General features: G+C 46.6%; 1 protein-coding gene across 1 annotated transcript in view; it reads left to right on the forward strand.

Annotated features, from left to right (window-relative positions):
- Positions 1–26,382, forward strand: part of DGKI (diacylglycerol kinase iota) — a 146,632-nt gene that overhangs the window by 38,796 nt on the left and 81,454 nt on the right. Inside the window, exons 15-19 of the mRNA XM_088652247.1 lie at positions 6,693–6,748; positions 7,320–7,382; positions 7,866–7,939; positions 9,496–9,607; positions 10,777–10,976. Of these exons, the coding sequence (XP_088508373.1) occupies positions 6,693–6,748; positions 7,320–7,382; positions 7,866–7,939; positions 9,496–9,607; positions 10,777–10,976 (505 nt within the window). The remainder of the gene's footprint in view (positions 1–6,692; positions 6,749–7,319; positions 7,383–7,865; positions 7,940–9,495; positions 9,608–10,776; positions 10,977–26,382) is intronic.

A 26,382-nucleotide genomic window follows, 5' to 3' on the forward strand; every position in this document is an offset into this window, starting at 1 on the left:
TGTAGGCAAATTCCGCCAGTGGCAGGCGATCCACCCAGTCTGTTTGTCTCTGGCTGATGTAGCATCTCAGGTACTGCTGCAGAATGGCGTTGACCCTCTCCGCCTGTCCGTTGGTCTGCGGGTGTCTAGCCGTTGATAAGCTGACCTCCACCTGCAGGAGGTTCATGAGCCGCCTCCAGAATCTGGAAACAAATTGGCGGCCACGATCCGAAATAATCCTTAAAGGTAAGCCATGCAGTCTGAATACGTGGTCAACAAACAGTTTGGCTGTCTCTTCTGCAGATACCGCTCTGGCACACGGTATAAAGTGGCACATTTTGGACATAAGGTCCACCACCACCAACACTGCTGTCTTGCCCCTGGACGCAGGCAGGTCTGTGATGAAGTCCATGGACACCACTTCCCACGGCCTGTGTGGCGTGGTTAAGGGCTCCAGCAATCCTGCTGGCGCTGCTCTGACTACCTTTGCCCGCTGGCAGGTGTCACAGCCCCGTACATAGTCTCTAACATCTTCCCGCACCCCTGGCCACCAGAAGTGTCTCATGACTAGGTGAGTGGTTTTGTCCCTCCCAAAGTGACCCGCCGTTGGGTTATCGTGCATCTGCTTGAGGACCGCACGTCTAAGCTGGGTGGTGGGCAGGTACAGTGCACCCTTGTAGAAAAGCAGCCCCCTGCGTTCTGCAAAGTCTTTTGCCTGCTCCCTCCCCCCTCTCAGTTCTCTGAAGATGCGGGTGGCAAACTCATCAGCTGCCGCCAGTGCTGTGAGTTCTGCCTCGCTCACCACTGCTGCTCCGCAGGACCATGCTGATGGGGGGAAAATGTGCCTGGGCGCTGGTGGCAACTCCTGCTCCATGTACTCTGGTTTGCGGGAGAGGGCATCCGCCCTGACATTCTGCTCCCCCGGGATGTAGTGGATGGAGAAGTTGAAGTTCGAGAAGAACTCTGCCCACCGTATCTGTCGCTGGTTGAGCACCCTGGCCGTTCTCCAGAACTCCAGGTTCTTGTGGTCTGTGCACACCTGGATGGGTTGCTTGGCGCCCACCAGGAAGTGTCGCCAGTGCTGGAAAGCAGCGTGGATCGCAAGAAGTTCCCTATCAAACACCGTGTAGTTGCGTTCAGGCTGTGTCAGCTTCCTGGAGAAGAAGGCACAAGGTCTCCACTCTCTGTTGGCGTCCAGTTGCAACAGGATCGCTCCCAACGCCCGGTCTGAAGCATCTGTCTCCACGCGTAGGGGCGCATCCTGCACCACGTGGAACAGGTTCTGGTCGGACGCGAACACCCTCTTGAGGCTTTCGAACGCTGCTTGCGCCTCTGGCGTCCACCTGAACTTCTGCTTGCCTCTCAGGCAGTCCGTGATGGGAGCCGTAACCCGCGAGAAGTTCTTGATGAATTTTCTGTAGAAGTTGGCGAATCCTAGTAGGCGTTGGGCATCTTTGCGCGTCCTGGGGCTGTGCCAGTCCAGGATGGCCTGCACCTTGTCCTTGTCCATCGCCAGTCCCTTGTCTGACAGCTTGTAGCCCAGGAAGTCCACTTCCCTGGTGTGAAACTTGCACTTCTCCAGCTTCACATACAGGTGGTTCTCCTTCAGGCGTTGCAACACCTCCCTGACATCCTTCACATGTTGCACTGGGTCAGCGGAATAGATAAGGATGTCATCCAGGAAGACCAAGCAGTTCTTGAAGAGAAGGGACCCCAGGACGTGGTGCATGAAGGCCTGGAAGCATGCTGAGCCCCCTTGCAACCCGAAGGGCATCACCAGATATTCAAAAGAGCCCAGAGGCGTGAACATCGTGGTTTTCCACTCATCGCCTTCCCTGATCCTGATCAAGTTGTACGCCCCCCTCAGGTCTAGCTTGGTGAAAATCTTTCCCCTGCGTGCCGCTGTCAGGAGATCGTCCACTCTGGGCATGGGGAAAGCCACTGGCTCTGTCACTGAATTGAGCCGTCTGAAATCCACCACAAGACGGCGCTGTTGCGTGTCTTTCTTGTCCACCCAGAAGACCGGGCTGCCCCCTGCTGCCTTGCTTTCTCTGATGAACCCCCTCTTGAGGTTCTTGTCTATAAACGCACGCAGATCCTCCAGTTCCTGATCTGACATGGAGTACAGCTTGGCTGGGGGTATCGTTGCCCCTGGCACCAGGTTGATCTGGCAGTCGAAATACCTGTGTGGGGGTAGGTGGTCGGACTCCGCTTCGCTGAAGACCTCCTGCAGGTCCCAGTACTGCTTGGGTATCGCCTCACCCCCCTTGACGTGCATGGTGGCCACCGTGGCTATTGGAGGCCCCTCCCCTGGTTGGTGCTGCATGCAATGTTCCAGACAAAAGTCCGACCCAAACGTGATGCATCTCTGGTGCCAACTTATGGAGGGGTCGTGGCGCGCCAGCCAGCTCATTCCCAAAACGATGGGGGGGTCTGAGATGGTTGTGACGTTGAAAGCCAGTGTCTCTGAGTGCCTTCCCACCGTCATTCTCATGGGGGGGGGGTTTGATGAGTGATGGCCCCTCCCAGCAACTCTCTGCCGTCAATGGTGGCTACGTGCAGGGGAAAATCCAGTTGCAGAAGCTGGATCTGGTGCTCTTCTGCAAAGTTTCTCGAGAAGAAGTTGGCTGAGGCACCACTGTCAATTAAGGCGAGGACCGTCAGGGGATAGCCATTTGGGAGCGTTAGTGTGACTTCTAGAACCACTCCTGCTCTGGGAGGGGTGGGCTGGCTCTGCTCCTCGCTGTGCGGGTGGGCGGGTTGGGGCTGTTGTCTGCTGACTGTGCCTGGCTGCTGCCCCTCGTCTCCTGCAACCAGGCTTTCCCGTTTCCCTGCTGTGGTGCTGCTTCAGTGGGGGAGGGCACAACCGTTCCCGCCTTTCCTTGCCATTCTCTGCGATGTGGGCAGTCTCTGACGCGATGCTGGGGGGAGTTGCAGAGAAAGCAATTCCCGCCCCTTCCCTCCTTGCGTCTTGTCGCCGCTGGGGTTTGAAAAGCCCCCCCCCCCGCGCGCTATCAATTTGCATGGGTTCCTGGTCTTGGCCAGCCCCTGGCATGGCGTGAGGTGGCTGTTGGGGGAGTGGCTTCTCCTCCGACCGTGGGAACCAAGCCCGCTTTGCGCGCGTTGCTTGCTTGTCGTTCCACCGGGATTCCTGTCTCACCCCCACTGCTAGAGCTGCTTTGCTCAGCTGATCCATATTACTGGGCTTTGGACCTCTTGAGAGCTCATCTTTCACCTCCTCATTCAAACCTAGGTAGAACGCCGCTTCCATCGGAGGCGAGTGCAGTTCCCACCCCAGTCTGTGCACTAGCATGGTGAATCTCGCCCAATATTCGCGAACTGTCATTGTTCTTTGCCTCAAATTATGCAGTTCCTCTTTGGTCTGGTCCATATGACTATCGGATGCATACATGGTTTTCAAAGCCTCTAGAAATAGTTTGACATTCTTCATGCACGGATTTTTTGTCGCTATTAACGGTCTTAGCCACTCCCTGGCTGCCCCTGTAAGGTGTTCCACAATAAAGGCTACCCTGTGCTCATCATCCGGGAAGTCATCATGGTGCAGCTCAAGAGCATACACTATCTCAGTCTCAAAGCCATGATATTCCCTCGGGTCTCCATTGAACTTACTTACTAGGGTCCCCGCTCTCCTTCCTGGCAGCACTTGGAGTTGGGGGGCCCCTCCCGCCTTGTTTTTCTCGGCGTCCAGCTTGTTTTGGAGCTCTACCGCCACCGCCCTTAATTGCAGTTCTTTGTCCTGAAGTGCTCTCACCTGTTCCGCAAGTTGTAGCCGTTCCTCCTTGACCTTCTCGGTTTCTTCTTTAGCTGCGTCTAATTCCCCCTGTGCCTGCAGCGCCAGTTGCTGCAGGTCCTGTTGGGCTTTCTCCGCGATCTGCCGCCATTTCTCCGCCTCTGACACACTCATCCCGGCAACTCCAAAGTAGCCCCAAAAAGATTCGGAGGTTGCTGTCACAGTGGCTGGAGCGGACTACTTCAGAGTAACGACTCTACCCAGCTCTGCATTTTATTCTTTTATTGGTGCTGCGTATTTACAGTGCTGAAGTCATTGCTATTTACACGGAGCGATGTGTTCAGTCGGGTTCAGAACCTCCGAATGGCTTTTGGCGCGTCTTTCTCCAACACAAAAGCTTTGGCAGACCCATCCTCTTTCCTCTCCTCTTTCTGCGTAATTCCGGAGTTGGGGGGATGGGTCTCCCCCCCTTATTTGCCCCTTCCTGTCCCACCTGGGACCCTGGCTCCGCTACCTTGCCTGAGCCTCGGACACAACTTCCTGCTTCCCCACTGGAATCGGAACTCCCTCTGCTTTCCCCTGTGCTCGGGGATGGGCTTGAACTCAGGAGGGGAGGGACTTCGCGATATCCTCTGTCCCTCACACCAACTTTGCCCCAGGATGCCACCGGAAAGCGTGGCTGGAGGTGCGCACACAGCGGGAGGCTCCATTAGCAAAAGCGTGCCTCAGGGTAAGAACGGTTTCAGCTTAAGAACGGACCTCTGGAACAAATTAAGTTCGTAACCAGAGGTACCACTGTACTTTTTGCCCAGGAAGTAGGGCAAAAATCTGGGCTGTCCTTGCCTGATTCTTCTGAATATGATGCACTGTGCTATGAAAGGTTGGGGATATATTGTGAAGACACAGGACATGCATGAATACTGTAGAAGCAAGGCTGGCTCTCTAGAAGAATCCCTACTAAAGTGCATGATGCTATTTGTCTTTGTTCATACGAACAAAGTACTCCTATCTGTTTTGAAACATTGCCCTTAATACTCACGTAGTTCCATACAGCTCAACCCAGCCAAGCACTAATGGACAGTCATTATGACAGATGTCTGTATGCTAGGAAATCACATTGATGATACCCAAGTTGTTGTTCAGTTGCCTTGTTTGGCATGCGGCTGATTTAACTACAGCCATACTTGTCCTCGTTTTCATGCTATCACAAAGCCATGCAAAAATGCCCCCCCCCTTTAAAAAAGGACATTCTAATGCCAGGCTAAATAAAGATCTGAATGCCTGACGGAAAGAGCGAATGCATATTTTATCGTGTTTAAGATGACTGCGAGCAGTAAGCATAATAATGAAGGGCCATGGAAGGGCAAAGGAATGAAGTGATGACAGCTGCGCGCTCATTTCCGTATGCACATGTGCTGGCGTGCATGCCAAATGTGCCTGGGACTATATAGTAGGGATGTGGTCCTGAGCTACTTTCTCACTTAGCAGAAGCATTACTTAATGATGAAGTCATATTGCGCTATAAAGAATGAATGGATATTATTCCAGAGATGCCAGTTTGTGTGTGTGTGTGTGTGTGTGTGTGTGTGTGTGTGTGTGTGTGTGTCACACATGCACACAACACTTTTAGAGGAGAGTGATTCTGCTTTGGGAAAAGCAAGCCTGCAGCTGAGTAATTTGGCCAGAAAGATTTTTTTCCTGTTAATACAGAGTTTCCCACCTCTTCAAATGTATAATAAAAATGAATTTTGATACATAAGGTTGGTGAGGGGGACCCTCTAGTAGTTTGCTTTAGTGTCCTTATTGTTTGTGGACTTCCTTTTGGTGTCTCTCTGTGTTTCAGTCAGATGCTGTTTTCTGATAAGTAAGGAGGGTTGTTTATTTGATTGAAGGCTTATCCTCTTGGTCCCCCTCCCTGGGGGAAACTGCTCCTTAGCGTTCAATCAGAGCAAATGGCAATTTGGTTTTCTCCAGATTGATGTTTGCTCCAATTTAGCACTAAAGAGCAGGTTTTCCCTGGGAAAGGAATGGGGCAAGGGTAAACCCACTCAGACTCACGCCTCAAAAGTGTGCGTCTGAGCAGAAAACCGCTCAGACTTGTGCTTTCTTGGAACTGGAGAAGTGGACTTGTGGGCGAGCCCTGAGTGTACTTACCGTATGTGCCGCTTTTCAACAATGATCTGCAGATTTGAGGGTGGTTCACAACATAAAGATACAACATTAAAACACAAAATATAATATAAAAGCACAAGGCGTTGTTATAAGAAAAAACTGCTCCTTTTCCCTTATAGGGTACCCAAGAGCCCGTATAGAGTTCTTATGTAGGTTCTCAATTGGTAGCAGAGGCCAACCAGAGAATATTGAGAAGCAAAGCAGGTAGTAAGCCTGATCTTTATTAAACTGTTGCAACAGGGCTTTGCTTCTCAATATTCTCTGGTTGGCCCCTGTTATTTTCTCCTACTGATGGAGAATCTACCTAAGGACTCTATACGGGCTCTTGGGTACAGAGGAGCAGTTTTTCTTATATATGTATCAATGCTATTTTCTCATTTTTCTTAGAAGCAAAAGGGTAGGTCTTCCATTAATAATGGAATTACACTTCATTTATTAATCCAAATTAACACTTCTCAGTTGTGCGCAAGGCCATCTCACATCACCATTCAGCACACAATGGTTTCTAGAAAGAAAGAAAGAAAAAAGATGTGCAATTTGCCCCCTTTTCCATAACAGACTGATATACAGTTCATCAGTTCCTTTTGACTCCCTTATCTAGGGAACACAGAAAACAAAGAATTCATCCTTTTCGCCCCTCCTCTTTAGTTAGCAGCCAGCAATGGCTAGAAACTCAGCTGTTTGCCTGCCAGAAGGAAAATAAGGAACTGAACCATCAAGGGCAACGTACTGTTTAATTGACTTAGTAAAGACTCCTTGCATTCTGCTGTTTTCTTCTTGTTTATCACAGAAGCAAATCCTGAAAAATTCAACAGCCGCTTTCGAAATAAAATGTTTTATGCTGGGGTGAGTTGAAATGTGTTTTCCTGAATCCAAATTCTTCTTCTTCTTCTTCTTCTTCTTCTTCTTCTTCTTCTTCTTCTTCTTCTTCTTCTTCTTCTTCTTCTTCTTCTTCTTCTTCCGTGGGGGTAAACAGTTTATTCTTGTTTTATTGCTTTAATTATCAAGGATCATCACCACTATTTTTGGGGACATCAACCAACTGGCACAGATAGCACATCTTCAGGCTCAATCTTGAGCCCCTCTGAAGTCACCTGACATCCTAATGAAATTGGGTAATTGACAGTTTCCCATCCCTGTGCCTTCAATAGTTCACTGGTTATCCTTTTGGAGTATTTTGGGCTCCTATTCCATGGCGCTGTCCGATTCAATGGAACTTTGACAATTACAAATGTCAAATTAACTGAGAGCAACTTCAGCAGTTATCTGTGCCCTGAAACTCAGCCTTTTTCTGTGGGGCAACTTCACTTAACAAGGCCTTGTTTTCACTCCAGATCTTTGAAGCAACAAAAATGAAACTCAGATGAAATTATTAAATCACACTTCTTTTCCCTGTCTACTTTTTTGTATAATTTAGGCAGCTTTTTCAGACTTCCTTCAGAGAAGCTCTAGAGATTTATCCAAGCATGTGAAAGTTGTGGTGAGTATAAAAAGGGGAACTATGCTTTTTAATGACGTGCTGTAGAATTGGTTGGTTGGTAAAATGAGATGAGAAAAGTTTCATCTTGATTGTAAAGTTGCATGCTTTTCGTGAAGACAAGTGGAAATTATTTTCACTTACACTTAGTGAATCTTAGGAATCTGGGCTGGTACCTAGATTAGTTGTTCTAGAGTTGCCAGTTTTAACACAGAACAAGACTTCCATGCCTTTAACTGAAACACTTGGCATCAAACCACATTAACATCTGGAGTACTTGCTTTTGCCAGGGGAGCATAGCAAAAATAAATACAGTATGGGCTTGCCCCCTTTGTTTCATCTGGGCTTCTTGTGTGATGTGACCTTACTTTATTTCATTCTTTCTTTCATTTAAGTCCAAGATCTCATTGAAATAAATCCACAGGTGTTTATTTTATAATAAACCTTCCTACATACTTGTGTACTCTCTCTCACTCTCTTTGGCAGTGTGATGGCACAGACCTGACCCCAAAGATCCAGGAGCTGAAATTCCAATGTATAGTGTTTTTAAACATACCCAGGTAAGGACTTGTCCTGGGAGGACTTGCGACAGGGTGAGGGAACCCTAGGAGGGGAAACCATTTTTGAAAAAAATAGACAATTATCCCATAGATCTAGGATTAGATCTCTAGCAATTACCTGGAAGGGCAGTTGTTATAGTTCTATCCCCCCCTCTCCCCCTCTCAATCTCTCTCACACTGAATTGGAAGACCTAATTGCGTGCCGAGGTACCAAGACTTCCCACCAACAACTCACACTTCACACCTATTTTAAGTTTAAGGTTTTTGGCATTAATTTGGCCACAACTTTATTTAAATACAACTAATGTGAGTGGTTGCTTAGGCATTGGTTCCCCAGCTATCTGTCCCCTGCCTGGGACAGATCTGACTCCCCTAGCGTACTGGGGAAGTCAGGATGGGTAAGCACCCTCTGAGAGAGGCTGGGGCAGGGCCACCAAGCCCTTGACCTCTCCCCCAGATGCTCCCCGAGGCTCATGCGCGGTCCTAGCCCCTACCAGTGGTACAGACAAACATGTGGAGCTCCAGGATTCCTTTAACGGAATACCCCTAAAGGCAGCAGCAATTTTGAGGGGCAGGCCCAGCCAAAATCCGTACCCCTCCACCATCCAATTTGAACCAATGCCTAACCGCAGCCTTACAAGTTGTGACAGTTTGCTATGTAGTAGGCAAAAACCACAAGGCACCAGCCAATCAGCCAAGTGGCAAAATTCCTACTAGGCCCCCGCATCAAAATGGACAACCCCACAACAGGCACAGTAACGTCATACGCAAACAAACCCCTAAATATAGGGAGGGAGGGCGGGAGATCCGTTGCAAGCACCAAAAGTGAAACTGTAAGCAGCTTGCTCAGTATATATAGGCTGTGGCTGTCAATCAAATAAGTTGCAACGTAACATTTTACCCAGCAACAATACCCCAGTGGCCATCCAAACTGACCCACCCAACAAACCAGGGAATGTCTTGTTAACCCTTCCGCAACCCATGCTCTCCTTAAGGGGAGAACCTGCTTTGAAATAAACCAATGGAAAGGAGGGAACAGCTTCCCCTTGTCCTCTTTCCTCAGCTGGAAGCCCTTACTCACTTTTTGAGAAATTGTTGTACTTTGGTGATGTGAAGAGTTGAAACCAAAGAGGTGGTGGGGAGGACATATGGAGCATTAAAAATAAAAATGAGTTTCCTCTTTTCCTTACTCTCTCAGACCTTATTCAAACAGCTAACTGTGGGATAAGTCCGAGGGTGCAACTAGCCCCTGCCCTCTAAATGGAGAATTGACCACCCTGTTCTGCATGATGCAACTCTGGTATAAAGCAGAAGTGTTCCTTCTGAAGCCTTATCCTATCTGAAATATATTTGTAGAAGACCTATGCTTGGTTTTGTTGCTAAAAGCCAAGTGGGCCAGATGTTCAGTGTTTGCTCAAATCCCACGTATCCTCAACCTCTTTCTAACCTCTCACATTCATGCTTGTGGGCTTTTCATGGGCATCTGGTTGGAAGCTGAACTAAAGAGGCTTTTTACTTTGAACCAGCTGAGCTCTCCTTAATGTTTTTCTGTTCAGGTATTGTGCTGGCACAATGCCCTGGGGGAATCCAGGAGATCACAGAGAATTTGAACCACAGCGGCATGACGATGGTTACATTGAGGTCATTGGGTTCACCATGGCTTCCTTGGTGAGTCTTTTTCATAGATTGCCTCCTGCAAGCAAACTGTCTATAAGTCAGCCAGACTCACAGAGAATAAACCAAATAGCAGGTTTCCAACTATAACTGAGTATGTAGAGTGAATCTTCCTCACTCCTAGGTTTGCCATTTGAGGGAACAGTGAAGGGTGGGTGACCACCCCTTCCTTCTACACCTGAAAAAATGACTTTGTTGCTATCGTAATATCTGGTGCCGTGATTATTGCCTCCTCCCATTTTTATTCCTTGTTTCTCTCCATGTCTTGCCCTTCCTTCCTTCCTGATTATTATTTCTGCAAGGATAGGGGGACTAGAAGAGCAAGGAACAATCAGTTCTCCAGGGCATCAACCTTTCCCTACCTATTGCTACCTGTCTCCCACCCACATACCTTTATTGCTCCCAAGTGCCTTTTAAACAGCACAGCAAGTCAAACTCTGAAGCTTGCAAATGTTGCTGGTGTGTGACTCTAAGGGTTAAACTTCATGTGGCATTAAACATTGCTTTTATCCGTTTTGATTGGAATTGGTGACCACAAGGAGCTCCAATCAGGACCCTTGGTAGGTAGGCACAGGGAGTTTAACCCTTTCCACGCACCACCATGGTCCCAAAGAAAATTGCCCTCCCTCAAGCTGCTATTTGCACTCAGAGAGAAGTTCCTATTGGCACATGTTTAATGTCTTGAGGAAAGGCAGAAGCAAAAAAGCCCAGAGCAGACAGCTCATAAATATCCACCATCCACCCTAAAAGAACCATTTGGGACTTTAAAAAGACCTGTGTTCACCGAGGAAAAGCAGAATCTAGTAAGCCTGGGACAGGGATCGAGTACCATCACCCTCATAATATTTTACCTTAGTATATGTATTTTTGTGCACATTCCGTGGCTGGAGAACTGCACTGCACAATTTGGAGAACTGCAAATTTCAAAGCATGGCTGGGTTTCAGTTTGCACATTTGTTTCCACAAATGTGAATAAGGTAGATTGGCCTTTAAATGCAAACCGAATCAAATATCTCAAAGTCAGTAGGTATTGAGTCACCTGCTGAAAGCAATCCTTGAGTTCACATGGTCTTCCAAATAACACAGTGCATTTTAGCCAGATTTGATGACTTGAACTGATTCCTCCCCTCTTTTTCTTTTTCTTTTCTTTTTCTGTTGCTAAGGCTGCTCTTCAAGTGGGAGGCCATGGAGAAAGGTTGCACCAGTGTCGGGAAGTGACGCTGCTGACGTACAAGTCCATCCCCATGCAAGTGGACGGGGAGCCTTGCCGGCTGGCTCCCTCGCTCATCCGAATCGCCCTGAGGAATCAGGCCAATATGGTGCAGAAAAGCAAAAGGAGGACTTCGATGCCTATGCTCAACGAGTGAGTTAGCTGCATGTGCATCTTGGGAACAGGGAAATGGCAAAGTTGAGCCAAGTCAGTGATGGATCAAAGACATGGCCAAACTATGCCAAACAACATCCTGGCATTCTCCACCTGTCCAAATGATATTGCTTACCTCCTCCTTTCACCACATACTCCACCTTTGTTTGTGCTTATACTCCACCTTTGTTTGTGCTTAGCATGCAAAGACAGCTATACAGCCAGAGAAGGAGGAACCCTTTTCTTACCTTGCAATATATAATAGCAACCCTTCCCTCCCCTGCAATTCAGTACTGGCTGCCACTACTTTAAATGTCAGAATAACTCAGGACAATACCATCACCCTAGCCCTCCAGTCACTTGTTCGTGGAACATTTACTGTATTCTGGTGAGTTTTAATGAAACAGCACACTTTTTTTCATAGCATCCTTTCCTGATAATTTCACCCTCGCAGAGCCTTCACTCTGTAGCATTGCTAGCCTGAAGTTAATCCAACCCTCAGCACAAGACTCTCAATCTAAGTTGAAATGAACAACCCACCCCTCCAACATTTTCCTTTTCTTAAAAAAAAAAAAATCCTTCACCGAATATTATCTGGATCTATGTTGCCCAGGCATTTGGTGACATTTCCCTAATACAGGAAAACTCACTGGGTTTTGAAATGTTTTCCCTACAACATCTTCCCTCCCCTTACCAAATGGCTTAGAGCTTTCCCCTTGTGTTCCTTGTGGGAATGAAGTCTATTTTTCATCCAAAGAGCTATTACTCCCACAGTTCCAACACCACAAGCTTTTAAATTGGTAGTACAAATTGGTAGTACAAAGCATTTATGTATTGTATTAGAGGATTCAAGGTAGTTCACATCACCTGATAATGTGTAGAACACAACTTCTAGGACAAATCAATATCATTCCTATATTGCAGAGGAGAAACTTTGGATTTGTCCTCCTGTATTGTTATGAGGAGGGTCAGGATACTTGTAAAAATGTGACAGCACACACACTCCAAAAAAGGCCCACGTAGCCCCCCACTTTTTGTAAAAAAGTGGATTGTATGTTACTTATCAAACATTATACAATTCTTTTCTTTTTTATGATTACTAGACCTGAATGTGCTGTTCCATCCGTGAACAAACAGGCCCTTCTATAATTTTCAGAAGCTTAGTGCCTGTGTACAAGATTAGGTTTGCTCCTGAAGACGATCAGAACCAATGACAGTCAGATCCCACCTTTAAACACACACACACACACACACACACACACACACACACGCCCAATATCAGAACTGTTGTCACCAGATATGGAATCCTAGTAGTTGAATGCCCTTGTTTAACAGAGCCTCTTCACACCATCCCTGTTTTGCCCCTGAAACACAGATGAGCTCTTCAACAATATTGGCAGCTATTCATTTCTCTCCCCCTCTCTGCTTGTTTTCAGTGAAGGGAACTGATTTAAATTATGGGCTAGGAAATAAGAATCTGTCTCAAGATGATAATTGTGTGTGGTCTTTTTGGCTCCTTCTGAAAATATCATTACCGAATGGGTTGTGACTGGATTTGATTTTCATTTATTTTATTTATGTGGGTTTTTAACACATTCAGTGCCCCAAAATACTATGTTGTCTGCACAGCTTTACTTCCTGCAAGAAGTGACCAAATAAGTATTGGAGAAAAGACCCGGTGCTTCAGTTCATGCACTGCAACAGAGCTGGGGAACCTCCAGGTCCTTCTTCCTGGCCATTGGGACTCTTCCCAGGCCACATCAGCCCATTGTTGCACCCCCCTTAAATGTTCTTGCCTGACTGGAATGTGTCCTTGAACTCTGATATTGACCTTTGCTTGCCTGGATTGGAAGGCAGAGAGAGGCACAAGAGTGTGTGTAGAAACTAGCCTACCATTGAAGGCTAACATCTACATTTGTTTTGCCTCTGGCCCTTGGAAGGCTGTGACCTTCAGACTGAAGAAGATTCCTTGCCCCTGTGCGTGGGAACGTTGAGACCTATATTCTCTGCCTTCTCTCTTCCGTGTCAATTCATCTCCAGAAAACAACCCAGCAAAAAGAAGAGAGGTTATGTGTGAGAAAGAGATGAGATCAGGCATCAGCTAAGGGACCTAGGCAAAGAGTCTCCTGAGGTCCAAGAGGAGACTCCAATTTCCACCAGCTCTCTTTCTCTCTGCAGTCACTTTGCTTCCGGAGATGCTCACTTCTGTACACTCTTGCAGCCATGTCCTTCCTAGAGTGTTGGATGCTGGACTGCAGATGGTCCTATTGCCTTACCATTTCCTCCTTACTTTTGGCCTACTTTGCAGAGGACGTCCATCTGTCTGAAGGACTGTCAGTCCTCTGATTGAAGGAGTCCTCTGTGTGAAGAGCTGTCCTTTCTAAGTCTGAGAAAGAACCCTAAGAAGGGAGAGTAACCAGGGGCCTTGGAGGGGGCCAACCATAGGTAGCACCTAGACAGCAGGCTGAGCATCCCTGGTCACAACCTTCCCCACTATGTTAAGATGCAGTGTGTTTCTATTTTAATTACGGCAATTATTTTCTGAATGTGCATCTAGATCAGGCATCCCCAAACTTTGGCCCTCCGGATGTTTTGGACTACAATTCCCATCATCCCTGTTAGCTAGGCATCATGGGAGTTGTAGGCCAAAACATCTGGAGGGCCGCAGTTTGGGGATGCCTGATCTCGATGTATAAATTAGTATATACAAATCCTTTGCAAATTGTCCCTTTACGCCCTCTTTTTGGTTTTTTGGTGATGTGTAAGTGGCCACTCTAGGTAGCAGATACTTCATGCCCCTCACATGTCCTCCCCATTCACATATATAACATGAGAGGCAGAGTAGAAAGGGGGGGGGGAGTGACCCTGAATTTACCTCTCTTCAGCCTATTGTGTCAGACACTTTCTCCTTTACAGGCTTGCTTCCTGTGTGAAAGTTGTTATAAGAAAAAAACTGCTCCTTTTCCCTTATGGGGTATTCCAGAGCCCACATAGAGTCCTTAAGTGGGTTCCCTATTGGTAGGAAAAATAACAGAAGCCAACCAGAGCAAATTGAAAAGCAAAGTGGATAGTTGTTGTTGTTTAGTCGTTTAGTTGTGTCCGACTCTTCGTGACCCCATGGACCAGAGCACGCCAGGCATTCCTGTCTTCCACTGCCTCCTGCAGTTTGGTCAAACTCATGTTAGTAGCTTCGAGAACACTGTCCAACCATCTCGTCCTCTGTCGTTCCCCTCTCCTTCTGCCCTCAATCTTTCCCAAGATCAGGGTCTTTTCCAGGGAGTCTTCTCTTCTCATGAAGTGGCCAAAGTATTGGAGCCTCAGCTTCAGAATCTGTCCTTCCAGTGAGCACTCAGGGCTGATTTCTTTAAGAATGGATAGGTTTGATCTTCTTGCAGTCCATGGGACTCCCAAGAGTCTCCTCCAGCACCAAAGTGGCTAGTAAGCCTGATATTTATTCAAGGAACTGTTGCAACAGGGTCCCCACTCACCACACGTAGGAGGGAGGAGAACCCTGAACAATGGTGCGCAAACAAGAGTTTTGAAATTGCCCACCCTGTAGCCCAAGACCGCCCCCCTAAATCATCATACATACATCACAGAAGGAAGCGGTCTACAGCAGAAGAGGCGGTCTACAGCAGAAATCCTGTTTGCCAGGATACCTGATAATGGTCACTGATTGCATTACCTGGGCAGCCTGGGCACTCTTTTGTGATGGTTAATACTTTAGTTCCTGAATCCAGGTCACAGGCTCACCCTGTTCATACACAAATACACCCTAAAGACAGGATTTGAAAGTAAAAAGACAATGGGAAGGCTTTCCCCATTTGCCAACCTTACTGCAGAGGAATATTTGAGGTCATTGGGAGAGTCAGAATGGCTCCAGGATTGCTCTCCCATACTATTTCAGACACATGGTTCATATAAAAAAATTCCTTCAGTAGCACCTTAAAGACCAACTAAGTTTATATTTTGGTATGAGCTTTCGTGTGCATCTGAAGAAGTGTGCATGCACACGAAAGCTCATACCAAAATATAAACTTAGTTGGTCTTTAAGGTGCTACTGAAGGAATTTTTTTATTTTGCTTCGACTCAGACCAACACGGCTACCTACCTGTAACTAGAACAATGGTTCATATATTTAGATATGTGTGCATTTATGAATATTTATTCTGTATTTCAGACCTTAAAATTCTTATAACAAAGTCAAGGAAAGGCCTCACAAATGACTGTGCCAAGGGAAGGGAGGCTAAGTGCTCCTCTCTCACATACTTCTGTGGTTTACGATGTTAATTAAAGGGTCCATAACATACTTCTCTTCCTCCTGCTCCTCCTAATAATAATAAACCTAATATAAAATGAGAACAGAATGCAAACTTCAGAAGATAGAGCGGAAACAGAAGAAAGTGGGGAGGGCTAACTGAAAAGGCAGTGAAACAAAAAAAGTCTTCACAGCCCATCTAAGTGCCACTTGGGCCTACTTAAGAGCTGAGTAGACTTTGGGTGGCAGTGGGACACACAACAATGGCAAATGTTATGGTAAGGCCAGTTTGTGAGAGAAGGTGGCCCCCCAAACATTTTTTTACATTGTTAAAGCAAGACCTCTGCCCCCTTCCCAAATTATGTATTGAATGGTTGGGTTTCAGCTATGCTGTATGGAGCTGAAAACTATTTTCTACAGCCTACAGCCTATTTGCTCAAAACGTTTTCCTTCAGCAAACATCCCCCTGAGTTCCTCCCCCAAATTCTTTGCAGGAAGCTAATGTGAAACACATGCAAACATTGCGAGAGCAAATTAGTTTAAACTTTAAAAGTCTGGGATAATATTTACAGAATGTTTGGTTAAACTGGCAAACAGTGTCCACATTTAATATATATTGAGTGAATTTGCAGGCTTCCTACTGGCTTTATCTTTTTGATGTTGATGATGACAGGCCCTTCCAAGTTACATAACAGCATCCTTCTGCTCTGGCGCATTCCAGGACTATGGGGCTCTGCATGCCTGGAAATTGCCCCATTTTCTTTAATATTAGGAAGCATCCCGAATGCTGAATGGGAGTGCATGTTTCAGTGGGGCTGCATGCTTGGGCTATCATCTGCCATTGAAGGTGATGGGGCAGCAGTTCCTGTTTGCATGGAGCTTTCTGTGCTCTGTCGAAGGCTGTATTTTCCTTTTGTGCATAGCGACTCACTTCTATGACAGCTAGAGAGCTTAAATTTGGTAGTGGCAGTGTTGACCCAAGGCACTTTGGTACCTGAGGTGTGAACCACAAAATAGTGCCTCCCCCTGGCCAGGAAGAGTGAATATCCACATCGGGAACAAAGGAGAGGGGAATCAAATCAACCTTACCCAATGGTTGAACTGGGAATCAAAGGTGGGTGCGGAGCCCAGGAAGCCCCAGAGGGCAGCCCCACCATTTCCTCCCTAGGGGTGAAAGGGCAGCAGTGTCTCCTGTTTGCGGAGATTCCACTGTGGAGGCAGCATGGGGGTCGCGGTGCCCAGGAGGTGGTAGATCTGCCCTCCAGGGAGTGCATTGCAGCTACTGTTGGCACCACAGCAGCAGAAGCAGGCGATGTGTTCCTCAGTGGCTGGAACTGCCACCTGGATCCTGTCACCAGAGGTAGCTGACATCCTATAAGAGACTAGAAAAGTCTGTACTTTGTCCACCTCTCTTTCAAAACTTGCAGCAGGAAGTCTTAACAGTGGCTACTTCTTTGGCTCAGAGCAAGCCAAAGCACAGAAGGGCAGGGTGGCTGAGCCATGGGAATTCTGTTCTCCCTTTAAAACACTTGGGGCTGCTGAGTTGTGCGGCTGGCCAGCAGGGTTTGCAGCGGCAGGAGCACAGTTTGCTTAGCCATAGTTTATTTGCACAGCCAATGCAAATCCCACACTGGTGTGTCTCTTACCACAAAACCCACAAAGAGTGGGCAGCCTAAGTGCATTTTTAAATGGGGGAAAGGGTTGGTTCAGCTCACAAGCATGTTTCTGCAATGTTGTTGTTGTTTAGTTATGTCCGACTCTTCGTGACCCCATGGACCAGAGCATGCCAGGCACTCCTGTCTTCTAATGTTTCTGCAATTGGTGATGTTAAATCCTGCCACCACCACCCCCTTTAAGTTTTGCTCCACCCACTTGTATGGAACAATGGGGCTGCAAATAGCAGAGACAAGGATCCTATTGTCCATCTCAGACCCTGATGTTTCAAGGATCTGAGGTGTGTGTGTGTGTGTGTGTGTGTGTGTGTGTGTGTGTGTGTGTGTTCTTCCCCTTTAGGGATTTCCATCTTAAGAGATGGAGCCCCTAGAACTCTGCTACTCCAGGGCAGCCATCTCTGCTGTTTACTGACGGACACAATGTCTGGAGCTACTATATATTTGAGCAAGGGACACCATATACGCAAAAATTGATCTCTCCACATGCTTTAGATTGGGCATGGGGGGACCTATACAGCAGCTGGGAGCCTTTATTCACATTATGGGGAAAATATTGCACTACCCCTGAATTTTCCCTCCCAACTTCAGCAAAATCTTGAATTTCATGTATTTATTTACTGCATTTCTTTCCCACCTTTCCTCCAAGGAGTTTAAGGTGGCATGGATAGTTCCCCTCTTCCCCATTTTATCATCACAACAGCCCTGTGAGGTAGGTTAAGCTGAGAGTGGGTGACTGGCCCAAGATCAGCCAATGAGCTTCATAGCTGAGTGGAGATTTGAGCCTGTTGTCTCCCAGGTCTAATCAGACGCTACAACCACTACACCAAACTGCCTTTCTAGTCTTCCAGTGGCTAAAGGTTTGGTAAACTAGGACCTCTCTTGTCTCTGCAACTGCACTGAGTCAGCATCTGTTGTTGCCAAAAGCTATGTTTACAAGTATATAAATAAGAACGATGGGAAATTCTTTCAGAGGCAGAAGGTAAGGTGCAACTTGGGATAAAAGTTTAAGTGCCGCCGATGTGCAGTGTCAATATTGTTTGTCTCCAGATAGGGAAGAAATAGGAGGTATAGATGTGAACAAAGAGATATCATGTTTGTTTGTGGCTCTTATCTTTTGTCCATTTGTCTTCTGAGTCATGCTTGTTAAATTCGGTGGCAAAGTTTTACTGAAGTTAATCTGGGAGAGAGTCAATTTTGCTTTAGAAGAATGAGCCGCGTTTCAGTCCGCCTCATGCATCATTAACAGAATTGCCAGCTAAACTCCAGTTCCAGAATCTCTAATAGATGGAGGGGAGGGGGAGGGGGAAATACCCATCCAACTGAAGATAAATGAAAGAGAGGGAAATTGACTTGATAGTGACAACGCTGCAGTGCCGGCAGATTGGAGAACCTGGCCTGATATGTAATCTGAATGTCACTTTGAAGAGAAAAGTGCTACGGTATATAATCAGCATCCAGTTTCCCATCATGCACTTTATGATCCAAAGACAAAGTTGAAATGGGTTTCTCTGTAACACAGTCAATGAGGGACATCAGCTTCCTCCGTGTGAGGATATCTATTTTTTTCCTTTCGGTTTGCTTTTTTTTGGGGGGGGGGATATTCTGTGTGATGAAATGCCGTTTCAAAACTGAGCTATTAAAAAACTGTTCACCAAAGAACTCCAGAGAACTCAGGCCAGAGAACCAGGGGTTCAGAAAGGATCTCCCACTGGCTCTTCCAGACTTGCTTAGTTTCAGGGACTGTGATGCTGCTGCCTTCAGACCATTCTGTGGACCCAATTGTGGACTCACATCCTCTTACTTGGGCTATTGATCTAACAACAATAACAACAACACAATTCACCCTAAGGTCCCAGGGCACGTTACAACAAAACACAGCGTTACTATTAAGGCACAACAGTACACAATATTAAAAACAGTTTTAAACACCCCAAATCACCGAAATAAGGTGAGTCCTAAAAATACGCACCTCAAAAGCCAGGGTGAAGAGGTGCTGTGTGAAGTCCCAAAGGCCATCATAATGTATTTTCATGTGGACATTTTTATGCACATCAGTGGCTCCATTGGCAGTCCCTGACCCCTCTTTCAGATGCCATCCGGGCCATGTGTTTTTGAGCCTGTGTCGTCTTTGACTCATCTTCATGGAAACAGTTCTTGGTTGGCCCAAAGCATGGAGCTGATTGCCTCAGAAATTCAAAATAGGGATGAGGGGGAAGGGAAGGGAACAACTGAAGCGGGGTGAACAAGTGAGAGAGGTCGGGGGAGTTTGTGGCAATGATGTGCTTGTCTCTCTCCAAAGATGGTTGCATACATCCTCTTAGGATGAAGAACTGTAGCCCCTCTTTTCTACAAAGGATGCTTCAAACTCCAAGGTCTTGTAGTGCTGCCGGGCTCAAACCCCAGGAACCTTATGAAGCCCAGCCAAGGTACCAAACCATTGGTAATGCTTTGCCTCCAATATTGGAGGCAGCCTACCTCTGAAAAGCAGTTCCTGGGAATCACAAGTGGGGGAGAACACTGTTGCCCTCAGGCTCTGCTTGGGGGCTTCCCATGGGGATCTATGTGGCCACTGTGAGAATAGAAAGTTGGAATAGATGATCCAGCAGGACTCACCTTATGGTCTTATGTTCTCAACCCTGCCATTGACAGCTACTTGCCTTGTTGCCTCAGAGTTCACATAACCCGACGCCATTTTCCTCCACTGCGCTTGCTGATACCTCCCATTGGCTTTTCCACTGATGGTTGTGTTGCCTTGCAGCTTAGCACACATCTCCATTTTGCCTCAACATGATGCCTTCCTTTTGTTTCTGTTTAAATGTTGTTGTATGTCTCTCTCTCTCTCTCTCTCCCTGGGCTATTTCCCTGTCTGTCCATGCCGTTGTGCTGATCCTCTCCCGGCTGCTCATTTCCTGCTGCCTATAGCATTCCTAAAGTGCCCTCTGCTGACCTGAGGAGAGTTTCAGCTCCCCCTGATTCCTTCGCCATGTGAGTACTCCTCTTTTCTCTCCCTTCTTTGAAATGCCCTCCGCTTCTCCTTCCCACCCTGCATGGTTTGTTATGTGCTCATCCTTCCATCACCCTGAAGCACTTTCACCCATGGGCGTACCCAGGATCAAAGCTAGGGGGGCACACCAGCCACGCCCCCCAGCCACCTGATTGGCTAGCTGGCAATGACGTGGCCAGGAGGCATGGTCAACGTCCACGCCCCCCAGAGGAAAGGGGGCCGTTTGCAAGGCAGCACACGGAGCCACCCGCGCTTGCACTCCTGCCTCGCCCGCTCCTTTAATGGCAGCGGTGACTAAAGCGAGGCAGCAGCAGCAAAGCTGCTTCCGTTGAAGGAAACCTGGACCTGCACCTGGGCTAACTTCAGCCCACACTCTTTCAAGTCACAGCGAGCACAGCACAGAAAGTGCTGCCCCACAATGCTCCACGGCACTTCATTTGCAAGTAGGCTGAGGTGGAGCACAGCAGACAGCATCCCTTCCTGTCCTCTCCAGCTGCCCTGCTTCTAGGGGGGGCAGCTGCCCCCCTGCCCCATGCTGGGTATGCCCATGCTTTCACCCAAACCTAGCATGTCTGATGAGGCAGTTCCTAGTGTGCCTAAAAGAGGAGTTTTAATTGGGCAGTGGTCATGTGGTGGTAAGGTCGCTGAAAATACTTGCCCTCCAAGCAGAGCTACAGTACTGCCTGACATTCCTGTAGGATAATGCCTCTCCTCTGCCTCCATCCTTGATATGCTCTAGACTTTGGACCTTCTGCGTTGTTTTCTCTTTTAATCTCAAAACTCTACAAACAAAAACCCTTGTAAATGAAACTTAAATGAGAAGGAAAGTGTTTATCAGTACATGTAGTAATCGAGGTGTCTTAAACTGGCTATGTTACTACGCTCCCTTTGCATCTGTTTTGTTATGCTTCATAATTTGTATTTTCAAAAAAAAAGCTTAATAATGGGGGGAAATATGGTGGGTCAGTAGCATAGCTCAGAGAGCATCCAGCAGGCCAGGGACAGAACTGAGGAGAAACTTGGGGATTATGGGTAGAGCCTGGCAGAATTGCAACTTGACTACCTTTTCATATCTCTACACACAATTTGGCTGGTGGGGCAGTTAAATTCTTGGTGGTTGTTCCCTGATTATCTTTTCCTTTTTTGGCTTTTTCAACAAAGGTCTTGAGCAGGCATCCTCAAACTGCGGCCCTCCAGATGTTTTGGCCTACAACTGCCATGATCCCTAGCTAACAGGACCAGTGGTCAGGGATGATGGGAACTGTAGTCCAAAACATCTGGAGGGCCGAAGTTTGGGGATGCCTGTTCTTGAGGAACAACCAGCCCTAGTTTCCTGACTTCTAGAGGGAGAGCTGTAAGCCAGGGTCATACTTACATGTAACTAGACATCACTCCCTCTCTAGGTCCTCAAGACATGCTTGCAGTGAGGACCATAGCTGTCAAGTTCTCCTTTTTTTAAAGGGAAATTCCCTTATGCTGTATAGGCTTCCTCATGAGAAAAGGGAAAACTTGACAGCTATGGTGAGGACAAAGAGCACTTCGTCACACAGTACATGATTAAACTATGGAATTCGCTCCCAAAATATGTAACCTTAGTCATCTAGGTGACACACAAAACAAATGGAATAGTGCAATGAAATATCAAATAATGTACAACACCACCACCGCAAAACAAAATAATATATTTTTTTGAACATATACCCCACTCCCCCCCCCCCCAAGGAGCTCTCCCAGATCCCCATCCAGTGTTTCCCAAACTTGGGTCTCCAGCCGTTTTTTGACTGCAGTTCCCATCATCCCTGACCACTGGTGCTGCTAGCTAAGGATGATGGGAGTTGTAGCCCCAAAACAGCTGGAGACCCAAGTTTGGGAAACACTGTCCTAGTCCAACAATCTAACCACTGCTCCACACTGGCCATCAGAATGCTGCCCACATAGCTATCGACACAGAGATGGGAAGTAGGTGCATGATTACGATGTGCGCTCCCCCTGCAACGTGCTTACCAGCATCATGTTGCTTCCTAGCTTTGCAACGATTTCAGATCCACTTGACCCCTCTGCTCAGCTTCTCTAACATTTTCAGCATCTCAGTTAATTTTTGTATGTCAGGTCAAGGCTTGAAGAAAGTGGCAATTTTTACAAAGGGACCTAAGCTAATTTGTTAGTCAAAGCTCTTCTGTATCTCCAGATCTGAAAAGAATAGATTAATCAGGCAGCTGCACAATGACTGACAATTAGCATGTCTGATAAATTAAAGCACAAACCCAAGGGGAACTACAGAAATTGGATTTGGGATGCTAGTTGCTTTGAGATTCAAATGTTCTCCTTCAGCTTGGCAATGCGTGTTGTTTCTGAAATCCTGTTGGAATGATGTGGCGGAATTGGTTTTTGAGGAATATGAGTGGCTGCTGGCTGCAAATAACCTTCAAATATTTTGGTCCATTTATCTTATGGAAATGGTCTTGAATCTTGGATTGTGAAGCCTACAAATTGGTAGCCAGTGTTCTACATCATTAAATGGTGTGACCTTCTCTGAAATTGTATTGAAGATTTTGAGTTGGCATTCAAACCACATTCATTTTATATGGTCATTTGCCTACAGAGAGAAAGCTCAATCTGCTGGTTTTTGTAAATATTTGGCTAACATCTAAATTATCTTATTCATCATTGCTGCCCACACAAACAGCACCTTGTTGCATTCATCAACATTTCTGTACTTTCTCAGAGTGTTAATAAAACAGTAATCAAAGACATATTTTCATTTATTGACATTCTGGGCAGGAAATAGGAATGGGCTGTTTCTGACCATAGTGGGAGCTGGAGATTTTAATGCCATTTACATCTCAAAAGACAGACCCAAGAAAGGCTATTACCGCTAGTGTCTGAAGTAGCCAATATTAATTACTCATATGAACGCAGAAAAACCCGCACTTGGCTGCCTTCTCTGTCTAGCTGAAATCACTATGATCTGCAACTGTATATCAGCCCATCTGAAATCTCATTTTTGTTATCTGTGGAACTCTCAAAATGTTAATTCATTCATACCTGATTCTATGGAGAATTCTGCAGTAAGGGAACCTATGGAGACTGGGAATAATCGCCAGACAACCAGAACATATGTACACATTGGCTAATGCATTGAAGGTGAATTGATTGTACTTAGCAAGTTGAAACCAGAACAAAATGTTGCAGTGTGGAGGGTTCCAGGCAGGCAGCCCTTTTTGAATACAGTGGTACCTCTGTTTACAAACTTAATTCATTCCGGAGGTCCGTTCTTAACCAGAAACTGTTCTTAACCTGAGGTACCACTTTAGCTAATTTCTGTTCTCATCCTGAGGTAAAGTTCTTAATCCAAGGTACTACTGCCAGGTTAGCGGAGTCTGTAACCTGAAGTGTTTGTAACCTGAGGTGTTTGTAATCTGAGGTACCACTGTATTTCCATTCCCCATTCCCCATTCCCATAGCTGCCAAGTCTCCCGTATTCTCCGGGAAATCCCCGTTTTTTCAGCTGTTCTTAGCTGAAAAAATGGATTTGTTTGTTTCCCCCCGGTTTATTCTGGCGCGGTGGCCATTTTGGAACTGGGCGGAGCATGCTCAGAAGCGACTTTTGATGCTGCTCTGCCCAGTTCCAAAATGGCTGCAGTGCGACTTCTGGCGTGGTGGCCATTTTGGAACTGGGCAAAACAGCATCAAAAGTCACTTCTGAGCATGCTCCGCCCAGTTCCAAAATGGCGGCAGCGCTACTTCCGGTCTGCTACTTCCGCCCGGTCCCTTATTTCTCGGACAGCAACTTGGCAGGTATGCCCATTCCCCAACCTTCAACATTCAGCTACCATTCCATAGTTACTGAACATATTCAGTCCATGATGCGCTATTTTGGTGTCAAGGCACACTAAAAAAAGAGGACATATTTGCACAGTGCATAGTTAAACTATGGAATTTACTCCCCCAAGAGACAATGATTGCCACTAACTGGGATGATTTAAAATGAGGATTAGACAGATTTTAGACTTTTTCCTCCAAGGAGCTCAAAATAGTGTATATGGTTCTCCGCCTCATTTAATGCCCACAACAACCTTGTGGGGAGGTAGGTTAGGTAAAGAGGCCCTAAGTCACCCAACGACCTTCATGGCTGAATGGGGATTTGAACTCTGGTCTCCCAGGTCCTAGTCCGACACTCTAACCACTGCACCAAGTAAATCCTGCTCCAAGTAAATCTCCTGGAGACATATTGAAGGGAAAGAACTGTTGCTGACACACCATTAGTCTGTGATGTGTTGTCTCTGACTCTGTGGCATTAGGCACACCTGCATGGATTTGTCGGAAGGCATTGCATGCTCATCTGCTGTGACTTAATGTGTCACCCAAACGAACATGTGCTCAGGTTTTTGCATTCCTTGCCAGTCACTCAGTGCCAACAGAGTTGATTTTGGGTTCAGCAAAAGCCTGCGGATGGTGCTGCTGATGGTTAATGCTATCTGTGATTAGTTTTTATATGCTGGAGCTTTGCGCTGAAATGTCACAAACCGTAGCTGTTGTATTTCATGGCATTTTGGGTATCCCTGTTAGGGTGGCAGTTTACTGGCTGCTGGAAAGGGGAGGATCACCCCAATAGATGACAGATATTTTCATAAAATCGGCTATTTTATATGAATAGAATGCAAATACGTGACTAAATGTGTAATTTAATTAGAGGGAATCTGTGGAGAAACTTTGGCCAAGTATTCTGTATGTCTGCACTGTGTCTCAAGAGACAACGGAAGAGTGTGCCTTTGGGGGTCAAACCGTTGGAGAGTTACAGTGCCTGCTGTGGCTGGAAAGACTGATATGGGTGAGACATGTTTAGTTGCAGCTGGGGCAGATGAATGCATCCGGTTGTGCTGCTGCAGAGGCACCAGGGCATTTCTTCTCTGTGAACTCCGTCCGGCGGTCATTTCTCCTCTGTTCATTGCTGTGGATACACAACCTGTCTGTCTGTTTGTAGGCACTGTGATGCACATGGTGGGGTTGATGTTTCCAGCCTCCATGTCACATTTGCAGATATCTTCGTGACACAGAGTTGGTCTGCCAACAGGTCTGGTGCCTGTAGCCAGCTCCTTGGGGATCCTGCCACCTTCCATTTTGTGGACATGACCAAGCCAGCATAGATATCGCTGAGACAGGAGTGCAAACATATTGGGAATGTGGGCTTGGGAGAGCACATCTTTGTTTGAGAGACTGTCCTGCCATGTGATGCCCAAAATCATTTTGATGCAACACACGAGGAAGGTGTTGCAGAGTTGCTCCTGGCAGTTGTAAGTTGCACACGACTCACTTCCATAGGACAGTGTGCTCAACACACAAGCTTGGTAGACCTTCATCTTGGTATTGGTTGTTAGCATCATATTCTCCCATACCCTTTTGGAGACGTGAGGCATTGTCTTTAAGATGCCTCAAAACTCTTTTCTCTCTCCTCTGATGGCATCTATTTATGTTTTGAATGAGTAAAGCATCGTCAAAGAGAGCCTCATTTTTAATGTATCACTTCTAAGCTCTGACAACGAAATCTCGGTAGCAAGGTTAATTATTTTTCTTTTGTGGCCGCTGTTTTCCTTCTCCCTATTGTTCTAAAGGCAAGGGGATTTAATTAGTTTTGCATGTTTATTTCTTCTCCAGAAGATAGGTAATTCATTAATCTGTCACTGCAAACATGGCCCAGGGGAGCTCTGCATTTACTGAAGTTTAATTTCGGGGGATTTTTGTTTTTTAAATGGAGGCAGATTTCTCACTGAATCATACCAGCTAAGTTAGAATTTCAATGGGATGTGATGTAGGCTGTTTTCTTCCCTTTTTAAAAAATCTGTCGGAAATCTGTGACTGAATTCCTCCCTTGTCTGACTTTTCGCAGACACTTGAAGGATCAGATATGGTTCACAAGACTTGTAAATAATTGGAAGGAGAATAAGGGTGTGTTTTTAATTAAAAGTTTTCATCCGGCTGAATCAAACTGGTGCTGTGGCAGAAATGTTGTTTAGATGTCAGATGAGTGCTCTGGGTTCAACCGCTAGCCTGGATTCTCTCATTTTTTCTTTTCTTTTTGCATGTCAGTGGAGGCAGAAAGACATATCCCAAATGCTGCTACAGCAGCAGTATTTCCACAGGGTCTGGATAATTAACCAGGTAGTGCTAGAGTCACGCAGCTTCAACACAAGTGTGTGTCATATTGTCAGAGCGGTGTGTCTGGGTACATTTCCCCATGTGGGCATGAGAGGAAGCTGGCCCCTGAAGGGAGATGGACTTCAGGCTGTTGGCCTGCTGTAGATTTCATATGCTTTAGCACATTGGGAGAAGGGACTTCAGGTCCGTTGTGGGCTTCCTCTTCATCTCCTGGATCTATGGCTGCCCTGCCCTTTTGTGTTCTGCACTGCTGCTAGATCCCATGAAGCAAGGCTGAGCAGGAGTTTCAGGACCACGGATAGCTCCAAATGCTCT

This window comes from Zootoca vivipara, chromosome 9, assembly GCF_965207765.1.
Source record: "Zootoca vivipara chromosome 9, rZooViv2.hap1.1, whole genome shotgun sequence".
Classification (NCBI taxonomy): Eukaryota; Metazoa; Chordata; class Lepidosauria; order Squamata; family Lacertidae; genus Zootoca; species Zootoca vivipara.